At 47.0% G+C, this 19,893-nt stretch overlaps 3 protein-coding genes across 7 annotated transcripts in view; 1 reads left to right on the top strand and 2 right to left on the bottom strand.

The window, feature by feature from the left end:
* The window catches only part of ADAM17 (ADAM metallopeptidase domain 17), a 42,252-nt gene extending 40,255 nt beyond the window's left edge, over positions 1-1,997 (top strand). For all 3 annotated transcript variants that reach the window (XM_065928568.1, XM_065928570.1, XM_065928571.1), the window contains one exon: positions 175-1,997. In XM_065928568.1, the coding sequence (XP_065784640.1) occupies positions 175-525 (351 nt within the window). In that variant the 3' untranslated portion in view covers positions 526-1,997. The remainder of the gene's footprint in view (positions 1-174) is intronic.
* On the bottom strand, positions 1,971-13,066 carry IAH1 (isoamyl acetate hydrolyzing esterase 1 (putative)). 3 transcript variants are annotated; one of them, XM_065928572.1, is made up of 6 exons: positions 12,952-13,066; positions 10,873-10,925; positions 6,332-6,480; positions 4,013-4,174; positions 3,284-3,405; positions 1,971-2,386 (listed from the first exon to the last, which is right to left on the bottom strand). In XM_065928572.1, exons 1-6 carry the CDS (start codon positions 13,030-13,032, stop codon positions 2,258-2,260), a joined length of 696 nt encoding a protein of 231 aa, XP_065784644.1. In that variant the 5' UTR covers positions 13,033-13,066; the 3' UTR covers positions 1,971-2,257. The 3 variants fall into 3 exon arrangements, with proteins under 3 accessions (XP_065784644.1, XP_065784646.1, XP_065784645.1); XM_065928574.1 differs by lacking the exon at positions 10,873-10,925 and having other exon boundaries at positions 12,952-13,050; XM_065928573.1 differs by lacking the exons at positions 6,332-6,480; positions 10,873-10,925 and having other exon boundaries at positions 12,952-13,049.
* Positions 13,067-18,565: 5,499 nt separating this feature from the next.
* The window catches only part of CPSF3 (cleavage and polyadenylation specific factor 3), a 34,831-nt gene continuing 33,503 nt past the window's right edge, over positions 18,566-19,893 (bottom strand). The window contains exon 18 of the mRNA XM_065927186.1: positions 18,566-18,810. Within this exon, the coding sequence (XP_065783258.1) occupies positions 18,709-18,810 (102 nt within the window). The 3' untranslated portion in view covers positions 18,566-18,708. The remainder of the gene's footprint in view (positions 18,811-19,893) is intronic.

Below are 19,893 nucleotides of genomic sequence, written 5' to 3'. Positions count from 1 at the left end.
GTTTTGGGATCTTAACTTGACAAGGGTTCTTCTGACTCTCTTGGGTCTTCACACACGGGTTGTCAGGACACTTGGCAGCTGTTTAATTGCTATCCTCAGAAGGTGGGCGGGGATCAGGGTGCTGACAGGTGCGGCCGTCTCGTGGGGCTCACCCCCTGCCCCGTGTCTCTCCAGAACGTCGAGATGCTGAGCAGCATGGACTCAGCATCGGTGCGCATCATCAAGCCCTTTCCTGCGCCCCAGACCCCTGGTCGCCTGCAGCCCACCCCTGTGATGCCCCCCGTGCCCTCCGCACCCCTGGCCCCAAAGCTGGACCACCAGCGGATGGACACCATCCAGGAGGACCCCAGCACAGACTCGCATGCCGACGAGGATGGCTTTGAGAAGGATCCCTTCCCAAATAGCAGTGCAGCCGCCAAGTCGTTCGAGGACCTTACAGACCATCCGGTCACCAGAAGTGAAAAGGCCTCGTCCTTCAAGCTGCAGCGTCAGAACCGCGTGGACAGCAAGGAGACCGAGTGCTAGTTCCCAGCCGCATACTGGGCTCTCTGACTTCGTGGACAGAATATTTTTTATGAATTTAACCTCAAATCACTGCATATTTTTTGTGAGGATTTGAGAGAAATAAGGAAGTGACTTCACAGCAGATGCTGGTCATGTGTTTGGACTTCCTTTGCATACGTAATACTGGTGTGGTCAGGCCCTTTTCCTTTGAAGAGGTAAGGTGAATCTGGCTTACTTTGAGGCTTTCAGGTTTTAGTTTTTTTGATCTTTATCTTTCAACCTGTGGTGCAAAAGCAGAAACTATGGCTGGATTAGGTTATGAATATTTACGTTTTTGTAAATTAACTTTTTACATTGAGAACAGCACTGATTAGGGAGATGATCAGTTTCTTTTTTAAATACACTGTAATGACCTGGCGAACATAGGCATGTAGTGGTTTGTGTGTGAGGGTAACAGGACACAGATTTCCTTTTTACCTTCAAGACAAAGGGAGATAAAACCAACAAGTTATACATTATCTCCAAAATGTGGGTTCTGTTTCTAGGTAGTTCTAGGTAATACCTAGAACTTGTAACAGAAGAAGGGAGTTAAGTTAGTTAGGTTAATATTTCTTAATTCTAAATTGTTAGAATTTCTAATTTCTAGAATTAAAACAATCTAGCTTATAGTGAAGGTTACAAATTATAGCCAAATGAATCTACAAAATCCTCCCAACTGTTTTTGGACCCTAGTTAGCTTGGGCAGTTTTTCTGTTTTGTAAGTATCTTCATGTATCAGCACTGTTACCATGCTCTTAAAACATTTGCCATTCAGAAACCTGAACTACTTCAGAGTAAGAGTATGGCTGCCTCTGCCCAAACACTAGTGGCCAAGAGGGTATGTGAGATGGTTCTTGCCAAAGGAACGGGGTGTGATGTGCTGGCCTGGGGCTTTCTTCCCACACAACTGACTTCTGAAAACCCTTGGTATTCACCTGTGTTCGTTCTTGATCTAGTGCTTCAGTAACGTCTGCATTCACTATGTGAAGGATAAAACCATTAGGTTGAATTCTGATCTGCTTTAAAAGCTTTTTTCCCCTGCTAAGTACTGAAATGTGCTCACCAGCCAACACATTTTAACTGAGATAACTTGTAAGCTTTGAGGGCAATCATCCAAACCTGTGACAAATCGTATCTTTTTTCCTAAGGACGTTTGTTACGCAGATACCTGTTACACTAATACTTGAACCTGTACCTTATGGTATTTGCTCTCTTTAACTAGTCATGATATTCTTACATTGTAGTTACACTTCTGCAATCGGATAGAAGGTGAGTGGGGTGTGTGGGTGTATGTATGAGTGAATGCAAGAAAACCATTTTTTATAAAATTGTGACTTTTTAAGAAACAAAACTGTCTATCTTTTTTTCCACTTATTAACAAGCTGCTCTGGGCATATTTTGTAGCTGTGGCACAGATGACACCTGCATCAATCAATAAATATTTATTATCAAAACATGATGTACCTAGGTACAAAGCTGTCCTAAGAAAATTCTAATGATTTTATTCATCTTGGTGGCAGATAGTACTTTTTGTTCCAAAGTCATGAGCAAAAGACTTGAAACGTTTAAAAAAAAATCGTTTGGCCACTTATCTTGGGGTCTTTGTGTACCCGCGACTTCATGTTCTGTAGATAAGACAGTGGGACCTGGTTCTCAGTGACTAGTGGTCCCCATCTCCCAGGAGACTGCGTTCCGGTCTTGCTTCTGCTATGTCTCACCAGTGGGGGAGCAGAAAAGGCAGTGAGGAGACTTTCTTCTCTATCAAAGGCCAGAGATGGGAGAATACAAACTCATTTCCTTTTGGTGATAAATGTAGTCCGTCTGACAAATAGGAGGAAAAGTCCTGTGAGGGGGAGAGAACTCGATTAAAGGCATGTGCTGGTCTGCCGGCGGGTCCACAGCCTGACCGGTAGCCCTCTGGAGCTGCCCTAGCTCGTCCATGCCCCCCGTCCTCTGCAGAGGCCCCGACCATCTACGTAGGACACACGGAGCGCCCCAAGCTCACAGCAGCAGCAAGCACCTGAGCTGATGCGTCCTTCCGGCTCAGCAGATGGGAGAAGAGAATCAGAGTGAACACAGCACTCTGCTGTGATCAACAAAGTGAAACTCGTGACAAACAGCTTGACACACTGGGCCCTGAGCTGTCTTGACTCTCAGTCTGGATATTATATTGACAGGTGCACGATCTGTACCATCCAGCCAAGAGTCCAGACCCCCCGGCCCCTGATCTCAGGAACACTGACCGTGGGAGCCCTTTCCCCTCTGGGGAGGGGTCTTCCACCTCTACTCGAGCCCCGCCCTGCCTGGCAGAGTCGGGAGCTGGCTCAGGACTTGCAGGCTGCACTGCTCCTGGGCCTTAGTTTCCTCTGCTCTGATGAAGTCCGAGCAGGTGACCGCCAAGGAAGACCACCCCAGCTCTAGACCCCTGGAAAGTTCTTTCGGACATGATGCACTGAGAGCCGCTGGCCCCTTTTCTCTAGCAGCGGTACTTTGTCACGCCATCTGACCATTTACTGCTCATTCGTCTGTGTGCCAACTCCTGTCAGAGGGGTTCCCAGAGCATGATGCCAGCTGCTGAATGCAGGGAAAGAACATGGCCAAGCCAGGGGCGCTGCGACTACAGGCTCTCTCGGAGCCTCTCCAGGTCCTCCCCCGCATCCAATCCAACCCAGCGGGGGAGAGGACCACCCATCCGACCCTCTGCACCGGGTCCCCACCAGGACTACACACTCCACTCTACCTGACCGTCCTTCTGCATTAGGGTCCACAGGTCAAGTGCCTCAGCCCCGCAGTCCTGGGCTACTTGTAAACAGGCCCTGGCATATTCACCAACAACCGAGTTCAGGCGATTTAATTTGCAGCCTATTGAGAAAAGAAAATCCAGGTGCAACCAACAGACCCAGGAGCTGGCCCCTCTATGCAAGTCCTACAACCTGGAGGGCTTCTCAGCGCAGGTGAATGGGTATACTTGCTGACGGACCCGAGCTGGCCCACCATGGGGCTCAGGGGACACAGGACGGGCCTCGCAGGTCACTTGTGTCCTGCTCCCCAGCACGGAACCACGGCCGATAGAGCCATGAAGGGCGTTTAGGGGACACCAGACAGACAGGCGGGGAGACCTGAGCTGCCTGGCTAGAGCCCTGGTTGGAGGTGGATGGGGTCAGTCTGGGGGCCAGCGCGGGGGGTGTGGGGAAAACTGCAGGGCTCACATGCCTGAACTGGCATATAGAATGAGAGGCCACTGCTGGACGGGGGAAGAGCCACCCATCGACTTTGAACCAGAGGAGGTGAGAGCCAGATGAGACCACAGCACTCACTCAGTTTCTCTGCAAAGGGCTGGCCCCTACATGCTTTCTGTCAACAGCAAACATGATGGGAGCTCTTCTGTGACCTCTGTTGACTGAAAGCGGACAGACAGGAGTTACAGACCCCTGAGGACGCAGCCCTGTGTCCAGGAGCCCACTCTCACCTTGCTGGAGGCACTCCTGCGCCCACGCGGCCTCACAGAGCGGGGGTGGCGTGATGAGGATGAGCCTGCCCTCGGGCACGTCCACGGACTGCAGGTACCGCACCATGCTCCTCAGGTTCGCTGCGAACTCCTCCAGGGGCACGTGCTGCTTGGGGTTCTCGTCTGTTCGGGAGGGAGATGGACACTTAAGCCCCAAAGCAGGGTTGTTTTAAAGGATGACAGGTCAGGCTGACGCATGTTCACAGGTGGGCCCCAATCGTGATGTCACCAGGGAACTGTGTGGCACCGAGGGTGGGGAAGGGGGAAGAGTTCCAGCACGGGGTTCTTCATAAAACGGACTTCAGCGGCCCTGGCTTGGAGCCTAGTAAGTGCGCTTGCCTCTCCTGCTTTCCTGTTCTGTGGTCATGAACCCAATAGGCTGGATTTGTAAATAAGGCCCAAGCTGTGGAGGGAACCTGCCCAAGTTCTAGCCTGGCTTTGCCACTGGTTGGCCTTGTGCCCTTGGACAAATGATCCACCTTTCTGCCCCTCCATTTCCTGCTGGTAAAATGGGGGTGACAGCAGGGTCGACCTCACAGGGTTGCTGTGAGATTACATCAGCAAGTGTGTCAGGACTTACAACAAGGTGCGTGCCAGGAAGGAAACTCTCAGTAATGAGCTAATAAGCCACAGCTGTCATCACTGCAAAGGTTTCCTTCTAGACAGGCTCACACAAGCTCGCTGCAGGCTTTTTGCAAACCCCACAGAAGTATAATTCAGGAGGAAAGTAAAAGCACTCATGATCCTACCACCCAGAAAACCAATGTTGGCACTTGGTCATATTTCTTTTCAGTCCTTTCCAAGCCGATATGTATACTTCAAAAAAAAAAAAAGACAAGACAGATCACACTAAAGATAAATGACCATACTGTGTTTTTGTTTTGTTTTTCATACTGTGTTTTTTTTAAACATACATTGTAAGCATGTGTGTCCACAAGGAGTCCTCAGGAACCTGGTGCTGGCTTGTAGGGTGACCACAGTGAATGCTTCTACTTCCTCAATGTGCAGCACGCCAACGTTTTGTTGTAAGTAACAGAGCAGAGACGTCTCTGCACATGGTCCTGGCTGGCCAGGTTTCAAGATGAGGGGGGTCTGGATAGGAGATCTCCAGAAAGATTTCAAGTCCTCCCTGTCCCCACCCCTCCTCCGGTCCTGCAAGAGCACGTTTTCCACGCTTGGCAGCTGTAGTAATGCTGCTTAAACCCACTCATGTGAGAGTCAAAACGCCAATATTCCTTGATTCAGTTTTCATTTTGTGCGTGACGGAAGGCTTTACATTTTCAAACATGTACTGCCTATTACATTTCTCCTGCTGTGATCCATCTGTTCCTGCCTCTGCCCATTTTTAAATATTGGAGTATTTTTCTGATTGATTTCTACATTAAAAACATTAACCTTTTGTCGTCATGCTTTTGCAAATATTTTCCTTTCCTCATTTTCTTTTTTTTGACATAGGCTATTTTAAGTTTATTTCATAAATCTATATTTTTTTCCTTGGTAATTTCCTCCACTGTTTTTATACTTGTTTTTCCTTGGTCTGAATTGAAAGAAATTCCCTTTGGGAAATTTCTGTCTCACAGAGAGCACTTCCAGTCTCTGCCAACACCTGTAGTTTATAACCTCACAGGCGCAAGAAGCCTTCACCACTGTTGGCAGCTGCCCCCTCCCTACTCTAAGCCTCACCTGAGGGCCCCACCTGCGCTGTGGAGAGGGGCAGGGCACCAGAGAAGCCTCTGGAAGCCGCTGCTCCTCTCAGTTACTCTGATCAGAAGGCCCTCCTTTCACAAGCAGGGAAGGAAAAGGGGCCTGCACTGGCCAGCTGTGCCTCCAGTCATGGCAACAGTTCTTCCAAAAATACGGAGACACGCCTCCTGTTCGGACCTGTTTCCCGTGCTCAAGCCTGGCAGGGCGCTGCTGCCCGGAGAGGCCCTTCCTCCGTCAGTGTGAGTCGCACCTCGACGTGTTACAGCGGGCTCTCTCCTGCCAACCGCATCAGCTAAAGAGGGACCTCAGGAACCGAGCGCAGCCCAGATGGAGTCCAAAAGCATTAAACTCCAGAAACTGCAGGTCTGCCAAGGACTCAGGCCTCTGTGAAGTCGGGGGTAAAACTGATGGACATTAAAGACAAGAAATTACTGGAAGTAAACTCGGGGAACCCACTAAGTTTGGCAAAACTACCTCCTGGGAGATAATGAAAACAGTTGAAAAAAGTGCAGAAACTTAAGTTGGCTGTAACAGAAAACAGTGACAAACGGACTACGGAAACACAAGTGGCTGTACCTTTGAGCGCACTGTCATTGGCACCAAAGAAAATTGTGACAGCCACTGGGCTGTCCAGCCCGCTCCCCTTCCTGACGAGTCTGGGGAGGATAATTTTGGCCCATCTGGTGTTGTAACCTGAAAATCCACGATTCAGGACGTCACATTTTCTGAAATGAAAAAAAATGGTGAATTGTGGGCAGAGAACTGTTTCCAGCCCCCTGCAGCCACGCTCTGGTGAGGGAAGGGGTGTGTCTGAGGAGGCGGCAGTGCCCGGTGGCTGACGCTGCCCGGGCCTCACCGTGTGGGACTGGGGCAGGGCCTGGCTGAGGCACGTCGGACTCCTTCCTGGTTCCGAGACCGAGGGAGGTCCGCCCAGGCCTCCGTGACAGAGGCTGTGAGGTACAGACGAAGGGGCTGCTGCCATGTCTGGCTGGTGGGGCGCTTTAAAAGGAGCAGACGGCAGAGACTGTCCATGTGTCCCCTGCTGTGTACAGCAGCCACCAGCGGGGGCATTTGTTCAGGTCATCAACGACACTGCCACCATCACTATCACCCCACAGTTTTGATTCAGTAGATTAGTTGTGTTTCAGTTTAAACCAGTTCTAACAGGCATTTTATTCCTCCTTAAAGCTATTATGACTTGATTCACAATACTATAGGGAATGCTGAAAAAACCAACCATGGAAATGGAGCTAACACTGAATAGCTATGACCTTTGGTAGGTCTGTAGATGTTTCGAGTGAAGTGAAGTCACTTAGTCGTGTCCGATTCTTTGCGACCCCATGGACTTGTAGCCCACCAGGCTCCTCCGTCCACGGGATTCTCCAGGCAAGAATACTGGAGTGGGTTGCCATTTCCTTCTCCAGGGGATCTTCCCGACCCAGGGATCGAACCCAGGTCTCCCACATTTCAGGCAGACGCTTTAACCTCTGAGCCACCAGGGAAGCCCTCGATGTTTCCAGTTACTCATTAAAACAATTTTTTCCCCAATGCATCTCAGAGTTCAGTTTATGGTTAGCAAACTGACGTGGTTAGTTTTGTTGTCTGGTTCAAATTCTTACATGTAATCAACTAAGCAGAGAAGCTGGGGCACCAAAGGCCCAAGAGAGGAAGAGGGCCTCTGCTCTGACAGCTCAGGATCTGCGAGTCTTGGGAGCGATGACAACAGAAATTCAGGGCCATTTATTTCTGAGTCTTGTGTCTTGGTGTATAATGATTGCAAAAAGCTGACTAGCCATTGTAAAGCCTCCACTGAGAACATCTGACAAGGGAGTACTCTAAAATTTTGGTAAGTCTGTAGTCTGTACCACATCCATCCAGTGGTGAAGTCCCTGCTGCACTTAAAAAACAAGAGGCAGAGCCGCCTCCGCCCGCGTGGTGTGGCAGTGACGCAGCGGCCAGTGGCTAGACCTCGCCGCCCCAACCAGCAAGGGTGCCTTGGCCACTCAGTTTTCCTTGGCTTGTCTCCCCACCACTGAGAGATGAACACTAATACCTCATCTGCTAGGTTACTTGACGACTAAAATATAGTGGCCAGATCTATCTATGTAAGGAACTCAATAAATGCCAGCCATTATAGATTAAAAAAAATAAAGTCATAATAAGGCTGGAAACCAAGAAAAAACTGCTAGTGAGACCCAGGGTTGAAACTGTTACACTTCCTGTCTAAAAGGGGAATATCCCAGTTCTGGATTGACTAACACAATAGTGCCCATGTTATTCAAACAGCTAAAGAAACTGGAAAATTAAGCAAGGTTTTCACACAAATTCTTGGCTAACAACAGGAATTTAAGTTCAGAGGCTAAAAGAATTATTCAAAATATTAACATATCAATAAATTTCAAAAGCATTTAAGTAGGTTTAAGAATTGTTAAAATGCTTTTGTACTGAATATACAAAGATCTTACTTAAAGCTAAAACTTCAGGATGTGATGTCCCTATGGGACTCCATTTCTTATTTTAAGTGTATTGCTCTCCATGCAGGCAGGGGGCGCAGTATAAAGAACCAGCCTGCCACAGGCGACTCAGATTGGATCCCTGGGTCGGGAAGATCCTCTGGAGAAAGGAATAGCAATCCACTCCAGTATTCCTGCCTGGAGAAGCCCATGGACAGAGGAGCCTGGTGGGCTACAGTCCATGGGGACATAGAGTCCGGTGCAACAGTGCACACGCACGCTCATCCAGGCAGTACAGAAGGGCAGTTACAGTAAGGTGATTCTTAGTAATGTGCAGAGTTGGAAGTTAGGTAAGTTAATTCAGTGTTTTAACTGAATCAAATCAGTTCCGGGTTTAGGTCTGCAAAAAACATTCACACAGGCCTCCCTGTGGGTCAGCCACAGCTGCTCAGTTTTGTTCTGTCACAAGATGCTTTTAAAATGTGACATATCCATACATGGTCTACAACTTCATCTTTAAGAAATACACATAATTTTCTTTATTTATTGGCTGCGTGGCTTGTGGGATCTTTGCTCCCCGACCAGGGATTGAATCTGGGTCCTGGGCAGCAGGGAATTCCCTACGATTGCTCTCAGTTTTGAAAATTAACTAGCTTCTAATTAAATGGTCTTTAACAATCACAAGTTTCCCTCATAGCTCAGTTGGTAAAGAAAAGTGAAAGTGAAGTCCCTCAGTCATGTCCAACTCTTTGCGACCCTATGGACTGTAGCCTACCAGGCTCCTCTGTCCATGGGATTTTTCAGGCAAGAGTACTGGAGTGGGCTGCCACTTCCTTCTCCAGGGAATCTTCCTGACCCAGAGATCAAACCCCGGTCTCCAGCATTGTAGACAGACACTTTATCGTCTTAGCCACGAGGGAAGTCCACCTGTAATGCAGGAGACCCTGGTTCGATTCCTGGGTCGGGAAGATCCCCTGGTCAAAGTATAGGGTACCCATTCCAGTATTCTTGGGCTTCCCTTGTGGGTCAGCTGGTAAAAAATCCGCCTGCAATGCAGGAGACCTGGGTTTAATCCCTGGGTTGGGAAGATCCCCTGAAGAAGGGAAAGGCTACCCACTCCAGTATTCTGGCCTGGAGAATTCCACGACTATACAGTCCATGGGGTCGCAAAGAGTCGGACACGACTGAGAGACTTTCACTCACTCACTTAGCCATCACATCTGTAAACAAACAGTTCCGACCAGATTTTAGTACTAAAACGATTCAGAAAACATTTATTGGTCAGACATTTCTAGAGTTTCAGATGACTGGAATAACTATTCTTTTCAGAATCTTCTATTTGATCAGAAAAAGCTAACTGATCAATTAAACAGGTACTGAATTAGTAAAAACAAAAGTTAGCATTTGCTAAGCACTTCTTACAAGCCAGGTTCTTGACTGAGCAGCACCCAGGAGCTTACTCACCCTCCAACAGGAAAGCAGGGTCCCCATTGTCCCCAGAGGGGAGGAGCCTGGGCTCAAGGCCACGCCACCTGACACTTGCTATTGGGTGACCTCACCTACCTCTCTTCACCTTAGATTTCTCAGCACCAAATGGATGGGAGAATTCCCCAGCTGTACTATGCGGTAGTTGTAAAGATTCAATGAGACAATAAACATGAAGTATTTTAACCTCTCTGGCACCTGGTAAGCACTCAATAAAGTTAGCTATTAGAACCTCCTACCCTTCTTACATTAGAGAAAACAGGAATGAAACGACACTTTTGGGCTTTTAGATTAAGTCAATTTAAACAGAGAAAGCATTTGGAAGTAGAAAAAGCTGGAAGGTCACTTTTTTCATTTCTGGTTTAGGGGATGAAGAAATGAAGACATTTTAAAACACAGTTCAAATTCAGAAATTACATTAAATATATTTTCTTGGTGTGTTAGTTATACTGCTGAAGAAAATTATCAAGTAATAAAAGCTGGTAGACACCCAGCTTGTTGTTTCTTCTGAAGGGGAAAAAGCAAACTGATGATCAGCTTACCAAAATCCAACCACAAATCCTGGTGTCTCCTGTTTCTAATGTGGAAATGTTTCTAAATATTTCTTAACCTCTGAACTGGGACATGTTTTCCTTTTAATAATCCATTAGCATATGCTTAAATGAGTTCTGGCAAATGGAATGTCAAAATCATTATTTCTTTTTCTCCCCCTACCCCCACTATTTCTGCTATATATACATATATATATATATATATATTTTTTTTTTTTTCTGTTATATTTTATAAAGTGAATTTGGGAGGAAAAAATTCTCTACCCAAAAAGGAATCCAACTGTAGTTTCAGGACATATTTTGTATTATTTCATTTGACTTCCTTGCGAATTACTTAGGTCATATCTACCATAAGTGAAAAAGAACTTGTCTTGTTTAGATAGTGAATAGCCATATGTTTTAGATCCAAACCCCTGATACATTTTTTCACAACTTTGAGGGTTCGGTTTCATGCGGTGGCCAAGTTTTAACTGAACCTGAGTGCTAGCCCCCCTCCCCCATCCCTTTACATACACCAACTGGGAAAGGCTGAAAAGAGGAAGAGAGGAGGGACTTACTGTTTGGCACTATCATTCCCTCTCCTCTCCATCAATAAGCACTCAAGCACCAATCTAGAAACTATTCTCACCTGACCAGCATGTCAGCCAGTGACGCTCCCCATCCACCCTGCTGGAAAGAAAACTGAAGAAAGAAAAGCCGGTTACTACTTATCCATGTCATCAGGACAATCTGTTCAGCAGCCCCTGTCCTGTTCTCTCTGCGCGTTCTCTGACTTCTTGGCCTGCACCATTCAGTTTGCTCCGAGGTCATTTCAGGGATTACCGTAGCTGCAAACTGCAGCAAGTGAGGGGTCTTGCCTGGCAACAGGATTTGAGCCAGTCAACTGCATTTTATTATTTATTTTGTGGCCACACCATAAGGCACGTAGGATCTTAGTTTCCTGACCAGGGAGCGAACTCGCACCCCCACTGTGGTGGAAGTACAGAGCCCTAACCTCTGGACCACCAGGGAAGTCCCCAGCTGCATCTTATTGAGACCTATACTAGAGTCACTGTTATTTAGAAAAGATACTTAAGAGAGGTACAAGAAATAAAATCAACTGTCTAGTTAGGAAATGAAACCCACACTACACTATCTCACCATAGTTGAATTAATAAGGAAATTAGAGAACTCAGAGTATTTTTGATATACATTCCCTTGTGGAATTTGCAAAGTCCTTAGAAGCCTAAAAATAAAACTGGTTTAAGAAGTCACATCTGAATGTGAGAAAAATAAGAAACAAAAGCCGCAAGAGGGTAATTTTTAAAATGAACTCCTTCCCTGAATTAAGAACATTTACTTTTCCTCTGATGAGGGCTGGAATAATATTGGGTCAAAACATGATCTGGCTCTTTGCTGCAGTGTATGCCTCTGGACACGGGAGCAACAAAATAAAAAGACATGGTAAGGGGTTAAAAATGGCTGCATCCATGCCAAGGTGGGGCCAGTTATGGACAAGATACAAAGAGAACAAAAACCCAACTGCCACTTCTGAAGAGCTGGGAACAAAAGCGGGGTGTTACGAGCAAAAGCATGGTATTGCCCAGTGCCCCCTGCACTCAACACACTTGGGGGGGGCAAACCAACTAAGCTACCCCGCCTCAGGACCCCGAAACACACACCTACCCTCACCCCATCTAAGGAACCAGTTTGCCCCACCTTGGGGAGCAAGCAAGGGAACATGTTACTTGTTTTCACTCCATGTGGCCTCAGGAGCTTCAACCAAGCCTTGCCTGAATTCCTTAACTGGTCTCTTGCCAACTGATTAGGGAAAGGCCAAGAACCCTGTAACACCTGGAGGCATCTCTTCCTGGATCAACCTGTTCCAACAGAGGAAGCACAGAGGTGAACTGGTTCCAGCGTTTCTGCATGGAGCTGACAGGAAGTACAAAACTGCAGAAAGTGCTTTAGCCCCACCCTGGGACCTGTGCAGGCTACCGGCCCAGGGAAGCTCTGGGCTACAGAGCACTGCTCCTGCTGTGAGCGAGTTTAAAAGTCCCTTTTCAGAATTTGCTGTATGGCTCAGGAAACTCAAACAGGGGCTCTGTATCAACCTAGAGGGGTGGGATGCGGAGGGAGATGGGAGTGAGGTTCAAAAGGGAGGTGACATATGTATACCTATGGCTGATTCATGTTGAGGTTTGACAGAAAACAGCAAAATTCTGTAAAGCAACGATCCTTCAATAAAAAATATATTAATTTTTTAAAAAGTGACCCCAGGGGCGGCCCGGACGAGCCCCTAAACGCGCCCGCACACGGTCTCATCTGTCAAACGGGCTCCCCAAGACTCAAGGAGACCGGGGTCTAGTACTGCGAGGCCGTGCCGCCCCCCGAGGCCGTTACTCCGTATGAGTGACGAAATGAGCCGTGACACCGTATGTATGTGACATACATACGTGACATACCATACGTGACACCGTATGACACCGGCGTGGTGTCACGAAGGGGCCCACGCTGCCGGCCTCGGAGGCGCCCGGCCTGGGGGCGGCGGGCTGCGGGGGGAGGCGGCCCCGCAACCTCGGGACAGTCGGGGGAAATGGGAGCCAGGGATAGGCCAAGAAGCCAGGCCCGCGGTTCTCGGCCGGGGCCGCAGGCCCAGGGGGCGCGGGGAGGCCGAGGGGGCCGAGCCGGGGTCCGCAGACTGGACGCGGGGCCGAGCGGCGGTCACCTGAGTGATGGAGTCTCCGAAAAGCAGAACCCGAGGCCAGAGGAGAGGACTCCCGCTCGCCACAGCCTCGCATAACGCCATGATGCCGACGGCCGGGAGGCGGGGCCATGCCGGATATCCGGGCGGGGCGAGCAGCGGGGGGCGGGGCGAGCAGCGAGGGGCGGGGCGAGCAGCGGGGGGCGGGGCGAGCAGCGGCGGGCGGGGCGAGCAGCGGGGGGCGGGGCGAGCAGCCGGGGATGGGGCGGGCAGGAGGACGAGGCGCCTGCGCAGTCCGAAGCCTTCGCCAGCAGGTATTTGCTGGTTGGCTCTTCTTCCTGGATGGTCCCTTAGGGGCTCCAGGAGCGGAGTTCCTTTGGAGACCAAGTGAAAGTCTTTCAGTTGTGTCCGACTCTTTGCGACCTCAAGGACTATACAGTCCATGGGATTCTCCAGGTCAGAATATTGGAGTGGGTTCCCTTTCTCTTCTCCAGGGGATCTTCCTAAACCAGGGATCGAACCCAGGTCTCCCGCATTGCAGGCGGATGCTTCTTTGATGGTCACTTTTAAGACATGCGCTAGCTGTCGCTTCTTGGAGAGCTCATTTTTGTCAGCTTACAAAAACTCAGCCTCCTGCAATTCATTAGCTTTTTATTCCATTATCCGAGCCGTTAGACGCGGGGCGCGCGTGGCGACCCTGTCGTCCGGAAGCCCACCAACTGCCCGAGACAGATGAGGCGACGCTGCATCCGCCCGCCCCCTGGCTAGTATCCAGTGTAGGCTCTGTGAGTGGAAGACAACCCCGAAAGAGCGATGTGGCGCTGCAATCAGATCCAACATCTACCCCGCGAAGGTGGGTTCAGGTGTTTGAGCAAATGGCAAATCGTTTGAAGAACTAACAAGGGGTATAGCAAGGACTTCCAAGGGATTCATTCATCACAGCTATCCCTTGTTAACTGAATGAGGCATCCAACCTTTTGACCTCAGTTTAAAAAAAAAAAAAGTTAAGACATTTGCTAAAGATAGTATAGCAGACCACCCAGGAAGGATTCTGGTGGGATTTTGCAGTAGGAGACAGAGGTAGGCTTCATCAGTTCAGTCACTCAGTCGTGTCTGACTCTTTGCAACCCCGTGGACTGCAGCACACAAGGCCTCCCTGTCCATCACCAACTTCCAGAGCTTACTAAAACTGATGTTCATCGAGTAAGTGATGCCATCCAACCATTTCATCCTGTCAGCCCCTTCTCCTCCTACCTTCAATCTTTCCCAGCATCAGGATCTTTTCTAGTGAGTCACTTCTTTCCATCAGGTGGCCAAAGTATTGGAGTTTCAGTTTCAGCATCAGTCCTTCCAATGAATATTCAGGAATGATTTCCTTTAGCATAGACCGGTTGGATTTCCTTGCAGTCCAAGGGACTCTCTCAAGAGACTTCTCCAACACCATAGTTCAAAAGCATCAATTCTTCGGCATTCAGCTTTCTTTATAGTCCAACTCTCACATCCATACATGACCACTGGAAAAACCATAGCCTTGAACAGACAGATCTTTTTTGGCAAAGTAATGTCTCTGCTTTTTAATATGCTATGTTGGTCATAACTTCTCTTCCAAGGACAAGCGTCTTTTAATTTCATGGCTGCAGTCACTATCTGCAGTGATTTTGGAGTCCCCCAAAAGAAAGTCTCTGTTTCCACTGTTTTCCCATCCATTTGCCATGAAGTGATGGGACCAGATGCCATGATCTTAGTTTTCTGAATGTTGAGCTTTAAGCCAACTTTTTCCACTCTCCTCTTTCACTTTCATCAGGAGGCTCTTTAGTTCCTGGCTTTCTGCCATAAGAGTGGTGTCATCTGCATATCTGAGGTTATTGATATTTCTCCTGGCAATCTTTTTTTTTTTTTCTCCTTCTGGCAATCTTGATTCCAGCTTGTGCTTCATCCCACCCAGCATTTTGCATGATATATTGAACATATAAGTTAAATAAGCATAGTGACAATATACAGCCTTGAGGTACTTTTTCTTATTTGGAACCAGTCTGTTGTTCTATGTCCAGTTCTAACTGTTGCTTCTTAACCTGCGTACAGGTTTCTCAGGAGGCAGGTCAGGTGGTCTAGTATTTCCATCTCTTTCAGAATTTTCCAGAGTTTGTTGTGATCCACACAGTCAAAGGCTTTGTCATAATCAATAAAGCAGAAGTATATGTTTTTCTGTAACTCTCTTGCTTTTTCGATGATCCAGCAGACATTGACAATTTGATCTCTGGTTCCTCTGCCTTTTCTAAATCCAGCTTGAACGTCTGGAAGTTCATGGTTCATGTACTGTTGAAACCTGGCTTGGAGAATTTTGATCATTACTTTGCTGGCGTTTAAGATCAGTGCAATTGTGCGGTAGTTTGAGCATTCTTTGGCATTGCCTTTCTTTGGGATTGGAATAAAAACTGACCTTTTTCAGTCCTGTGGCCACTGCTGAGTTTTCCAAACTTGCTGGCATATTGAGTGCAGCAGTTTAACAGCATCATTTTTTAGGATCTGAAATAGATCAACTGAAATTCCATCACCTCCACTAGCTTTGTTCGTAGTGATGCTTCCTAAGGCCCACTTGACTTCACATTCCAGGATGTCTGGCTCTAGGTGAGTGATCACTCCATAGTGGTTATCTGGGTCATGAAGATCTTTTTTGTATCATTCTGTGTATTCTTGCCACCTCTTCTTAATATCGTCTGCTTCTCTTAGGTCCCTACTATGTCTGCCCTTTCTTGCAGAGATCTCTAATCATTCTCATTCTATTGTTTTCCTCAATTTCTTTGCACTGATCACTAAGGGAAGCTTTTTTCTCTCTCTCCTTGCTATTCTTTGGAACTCTGCATTCAAATGGGTATATCTTTCCTTTTCTCCTTTGCCTTTCACTTCTTTTCTCAGCTATTTGTAAGGCCTCCTCAGACAACCATTATGCCTTTTTGCATTTCTTTCTCTTGGAGATGGTCTTGATCACTGCGTCCTGTACAATGTCATGAACTTCCACCCATAGGTCTTCAGGCACTCTATAAGATCTATCTGAATCCATCACTTCCACTGTATAAACATTAAGGGATTTGATTTAGGTCATACCCGAATGGTCTAGTGGTTTTCCCCACTTTCTTCAATTTAATTCTGAATTTGGCAATAAGGAGTTCATGATCTGAGTCACAGTCAGCTCCCGGTCTTGTTTTTGCTGACTGTATAGAGGCTCTCCATCTTTGGCTGCAAAGAATATAATCAATCTAATTTCAGTATTGACCATCTGGTGATGTCCATGTGTAGACACATGTGTTGTTGGAAGAGGGTGTTTGCTATGACCAGTGTGTTCTCTTGGCAAAACTCTGTTAGCCTTTGCCCTGCTTCATTCTGTACTCCAAGGCCAAATTTGCCTGTTACTCCAGGTATCTCTTGACTTGCTACTTTTCATTTCAGTTCCCTATAGATGAAAAGGACATCGTTTTTGGGTGTTAGTTCTAGAAGGTCTTGTAGGTCTTCATAGAGCCGTTCAACTTCAGCTTCTTCAGCATTATTGTTTGGGGCACAGACTTGGATTACTGTGATATGAATGGTTTGCCTTGGAAACGAACAGAGATCATTCTGTCATTTTTGAGATTGCATCCAAGTACTGCATTTCAGACTCTTCTGTTGACTATGATGGTTACTCCATTTCTTCTAAGGGATTCTTGCTCACAGTAGTAGATATAATGGTCATCTGAGTTAAATTCACCGATTCCAGTCCATTTTAGTTCACTGATTCCTAAAATGTCAGTGTTCATTGTTGCCGTCTCCTGCTTGACCACTTCCAATTTACCTTGATTTATGGACCTAACTAAACTCTGGATATAAGAAAGAAGAGTGGGGGTCTGTAGCCAAGGAGCAGGGGGAGGGGTCAGGTGAATGTGAAACCACGAGGAGGGAGGATAAATCTCCCTGACAGGGTTCCCACTGAAGGCAGGGTAGGGTGCTATCAGGATGAGGAATCTGAGCGGCTATTCTGGGTGATTAGATCAATAGTGAAGAATTTTTGTTAAACCGACTCAGTGGGATTCTTGCTAAAACTGATCTAAAGGGGCTAAGAGTAGGACCCAAGGTGGAGGCTTAGAAGACAGAGGAGCCTGGCCCATGTTTGCTGCCATGAAGTTTGACAGTTGTGATCAAAGTGAGCCAGAAGGATGTCCTGAAAGAACTGAGCTTAAGGGGAAGACCAGCAGGGAAGCCATGTGTGTTAGAAAAGTTGTCGGTTTCGTGGCTTGGACGTGGAGTGTCGGGGGAGTGGCTGGAGCTGGAGAGGCAGGCAGGGACCCTGTCTTTAGGTTGGGAGTTCTCGGCTTCAACTAGTATCACCTGAGCACTTTAAGAGTGTGCTGATGAAGTAGATCACTGCAGACCAGTTAACTACACTGCAGATGGTGGGATGTGGGTATCAGCACATCGTCACTGCTTCCCACGTGATTCCAATGTGCAGTCAGGGTTGAGAACCCCCTGTGGGGCCAAGTTAAGGTTTGGACTTCACGCTAATTAAGGTGAAGAAGCCCTGCAGGATTTCCGGCAGGGGTGGCTTGAGAGCAGGTCTTTTATTTTACGAATCAATCATAGGGAGAGAAGAAACACTGTGGCAGGAACCAGATGGGCGAAAATGACCTGGACTCAGAGCCACAGTGCAGATTCAAGAGCAGCTCAGCATCCTTAACTGAAATTGGTACCTTAGGGGGAGGTACTGGGAAACAGGACTTGCTCTTTTTGCTGTATTATGACCTGGGTTATAAAGATAACACAAGTGTATATTAACTTAAAAATGTTTTTAAATCTATCTCAACAAAATCTTAAATGCCACTTATAAAAGGTGACCCTTAGACCTCTGGTTTGGGCCAAAGTAGAGTACCTTATAGAAATAGATGTATTTCGTTTCAAGCAAAAATTCAGATTCAGGCACTGATGTGTACAACCGAAGCACAGGGAAGAACTAAACAGTGACTGGATGAGTGGAGGCTTGAGCCTGACAGTGAGTGTCACAGCTCTGCTGCTGGGCTGCGACTTGAGGAGCTGGCCCCTGTCTGTGCTCATTCTCGTTCAGAGGGAGCAATCAGGCCCGTTTCCTGAGAAAGCAGCCCTGGCCTGAGCCCTCAGCACATGGCACCCAACACTCCTGTGTCCAGTTACTTGCAAGTCTAAATTACTTGTACTTGAGGAAACTGGACTACTGATTACTTTACGCATAAAACAATTCGACAAAATAAGAATAAAACCCTTGAACCTGAGTCACAAAAATTCTATTCTGAATATCTCTAAATTGAATTATACAAAGAAAATAATATTGAATCTTTAAAGTCCTAATGTTACAAACTATAAATTAAGGAATTTGGCAAGAATATTGGGAAGGAATAGAAAGGGGGCTTAAAACTTTTAAGTGACAATCTCTAATTAGTAATTCAAATTCAGAGGATATAAATGAAAACTCAAACCATCACACATTACCTTTCCTTAAAAGGGACATAAGACATTCTGACCCGGCTGCTGGGAACAGATCTGAAGTTCCTGAGGGAGCTGCATACATGCCTAGAAGCAGAATCAATAACAGCAGTTTATTCAGCAGTGCGAGAATAATGGACAAATTTGGTGGTGATTTAGCAGTATTCAAGGTGCTGGGATAAAGGCCAGTTGCCATCGAAAGTGAATAGGCTACCCCAGAGAAATGAATGTATTTTATTTTAAGCAACAGAAGTAGAATCAGGCATTACAAAAGGCTGAACGCCGACAGAGAGGCTGTCAGTGGACGGGTGTGAGGGCCTCATACAGTCTCTGGGCTGCCAGTTCCACCATTTCTCGGAGGGACTCGTCATCCTCACTGCCTTCTTCACATTCTACAGTCTGAAAGTGAGAGCACAGACATGCCTTTTAACACAAGTGTCTAGAATTATATGCGAGGTAAACTAATGCTCTTTAAAAACAACTGGTTCCCGAGGGGGTGGGGCCTGGATTACCAAAAGCCAGAATGGCTGCACTGCGCACCTGTGTGCCTGCACCTGGATGCAGAGATCCCCAATGGCATGACGACTGGGTCTAACTAGAGGCTAACTTGGGAGGAGAAAAAGAATAAAAGGAAAGCTGAGAGAACTGTTTACTTCACAGCCTGTGTTTTGGTCCTGCAAATGATACTCCAAGGAATTTAGTCTATGCAACACAAATTACTGAAATACTGAGCAAACAATAGATGCGGTCATCTACTCAACACCTGGTATTAAATTTGATCTCTATTCACTCATCATCTCCTGTGCATGCGTACTAAGTCACGTCCAACTCTCTGTGAGTCCATGGACTGTATCCTGTAGGCTCCTCTCCATGGGATTTTCCAGGCAAGAATACTGGAGTGGGTTGCTGTTTCCTCCTCCAGGGGATCTTCCCGACCCAGGGACCGAAACCATGTCTCCTGCACTGGTAGGCGGATTCTTTACCACTGCACCATCTGGGAAGCCCAGTCATCTCCCAGTTATTTCTTAACTACAAATTACTAAGCTGCTTAAAAGAATTTTTGTCACACAATAAATATCCCTTACGTAAAAATTCAGCAATGAAAACACCCTTAATTCTATGACCTACTGATAACTACTGTTAACCTTTCAGTATGTAATCTTCTAGACTTCTGGCTATACACATATTCCTTTAAAACAAAAATGGGAGATATCATACTTGCTATCTTGTAACTTTCCCCTCCCACTCAATAATGTAAGTGGACAACTTTGCACATTAATAAATCATTCCTAGTGGCTATACATATAGTATCATTATAAGGGTATAACACACATTATTTTTTCAGTTGTTTTATTTATTAGATCCTACTCTTGGAAATGTAGGTCTCTTGCAGTTTTTCTACGTTATGCTGCTGTTGCTGCTAAGTTGCTTCAGTTGTGTCCAACTCTGAGCGACCCCATACACGGCAGCCCACCAAGCTCC

This window comes from Muntiacus reevesi, chromosome 3, assembly GCF_963930625.1.
Source record: "Muntiacus reevesi chromosome 3, mMunRee1.1, whole genome shotgun sequence".
Lineage (NCBI taxonomy): Eukaryota > Metazoa > Chordata > Mammalia > Artiodactyla > Cervidae > Muntiacus > Muntiacus reevesi.
The sequence above is the reverse complement of the archived record's forward strand: the minus strand, read 5'-3'. Positions and strand labels throughout refer to the sequence as shown.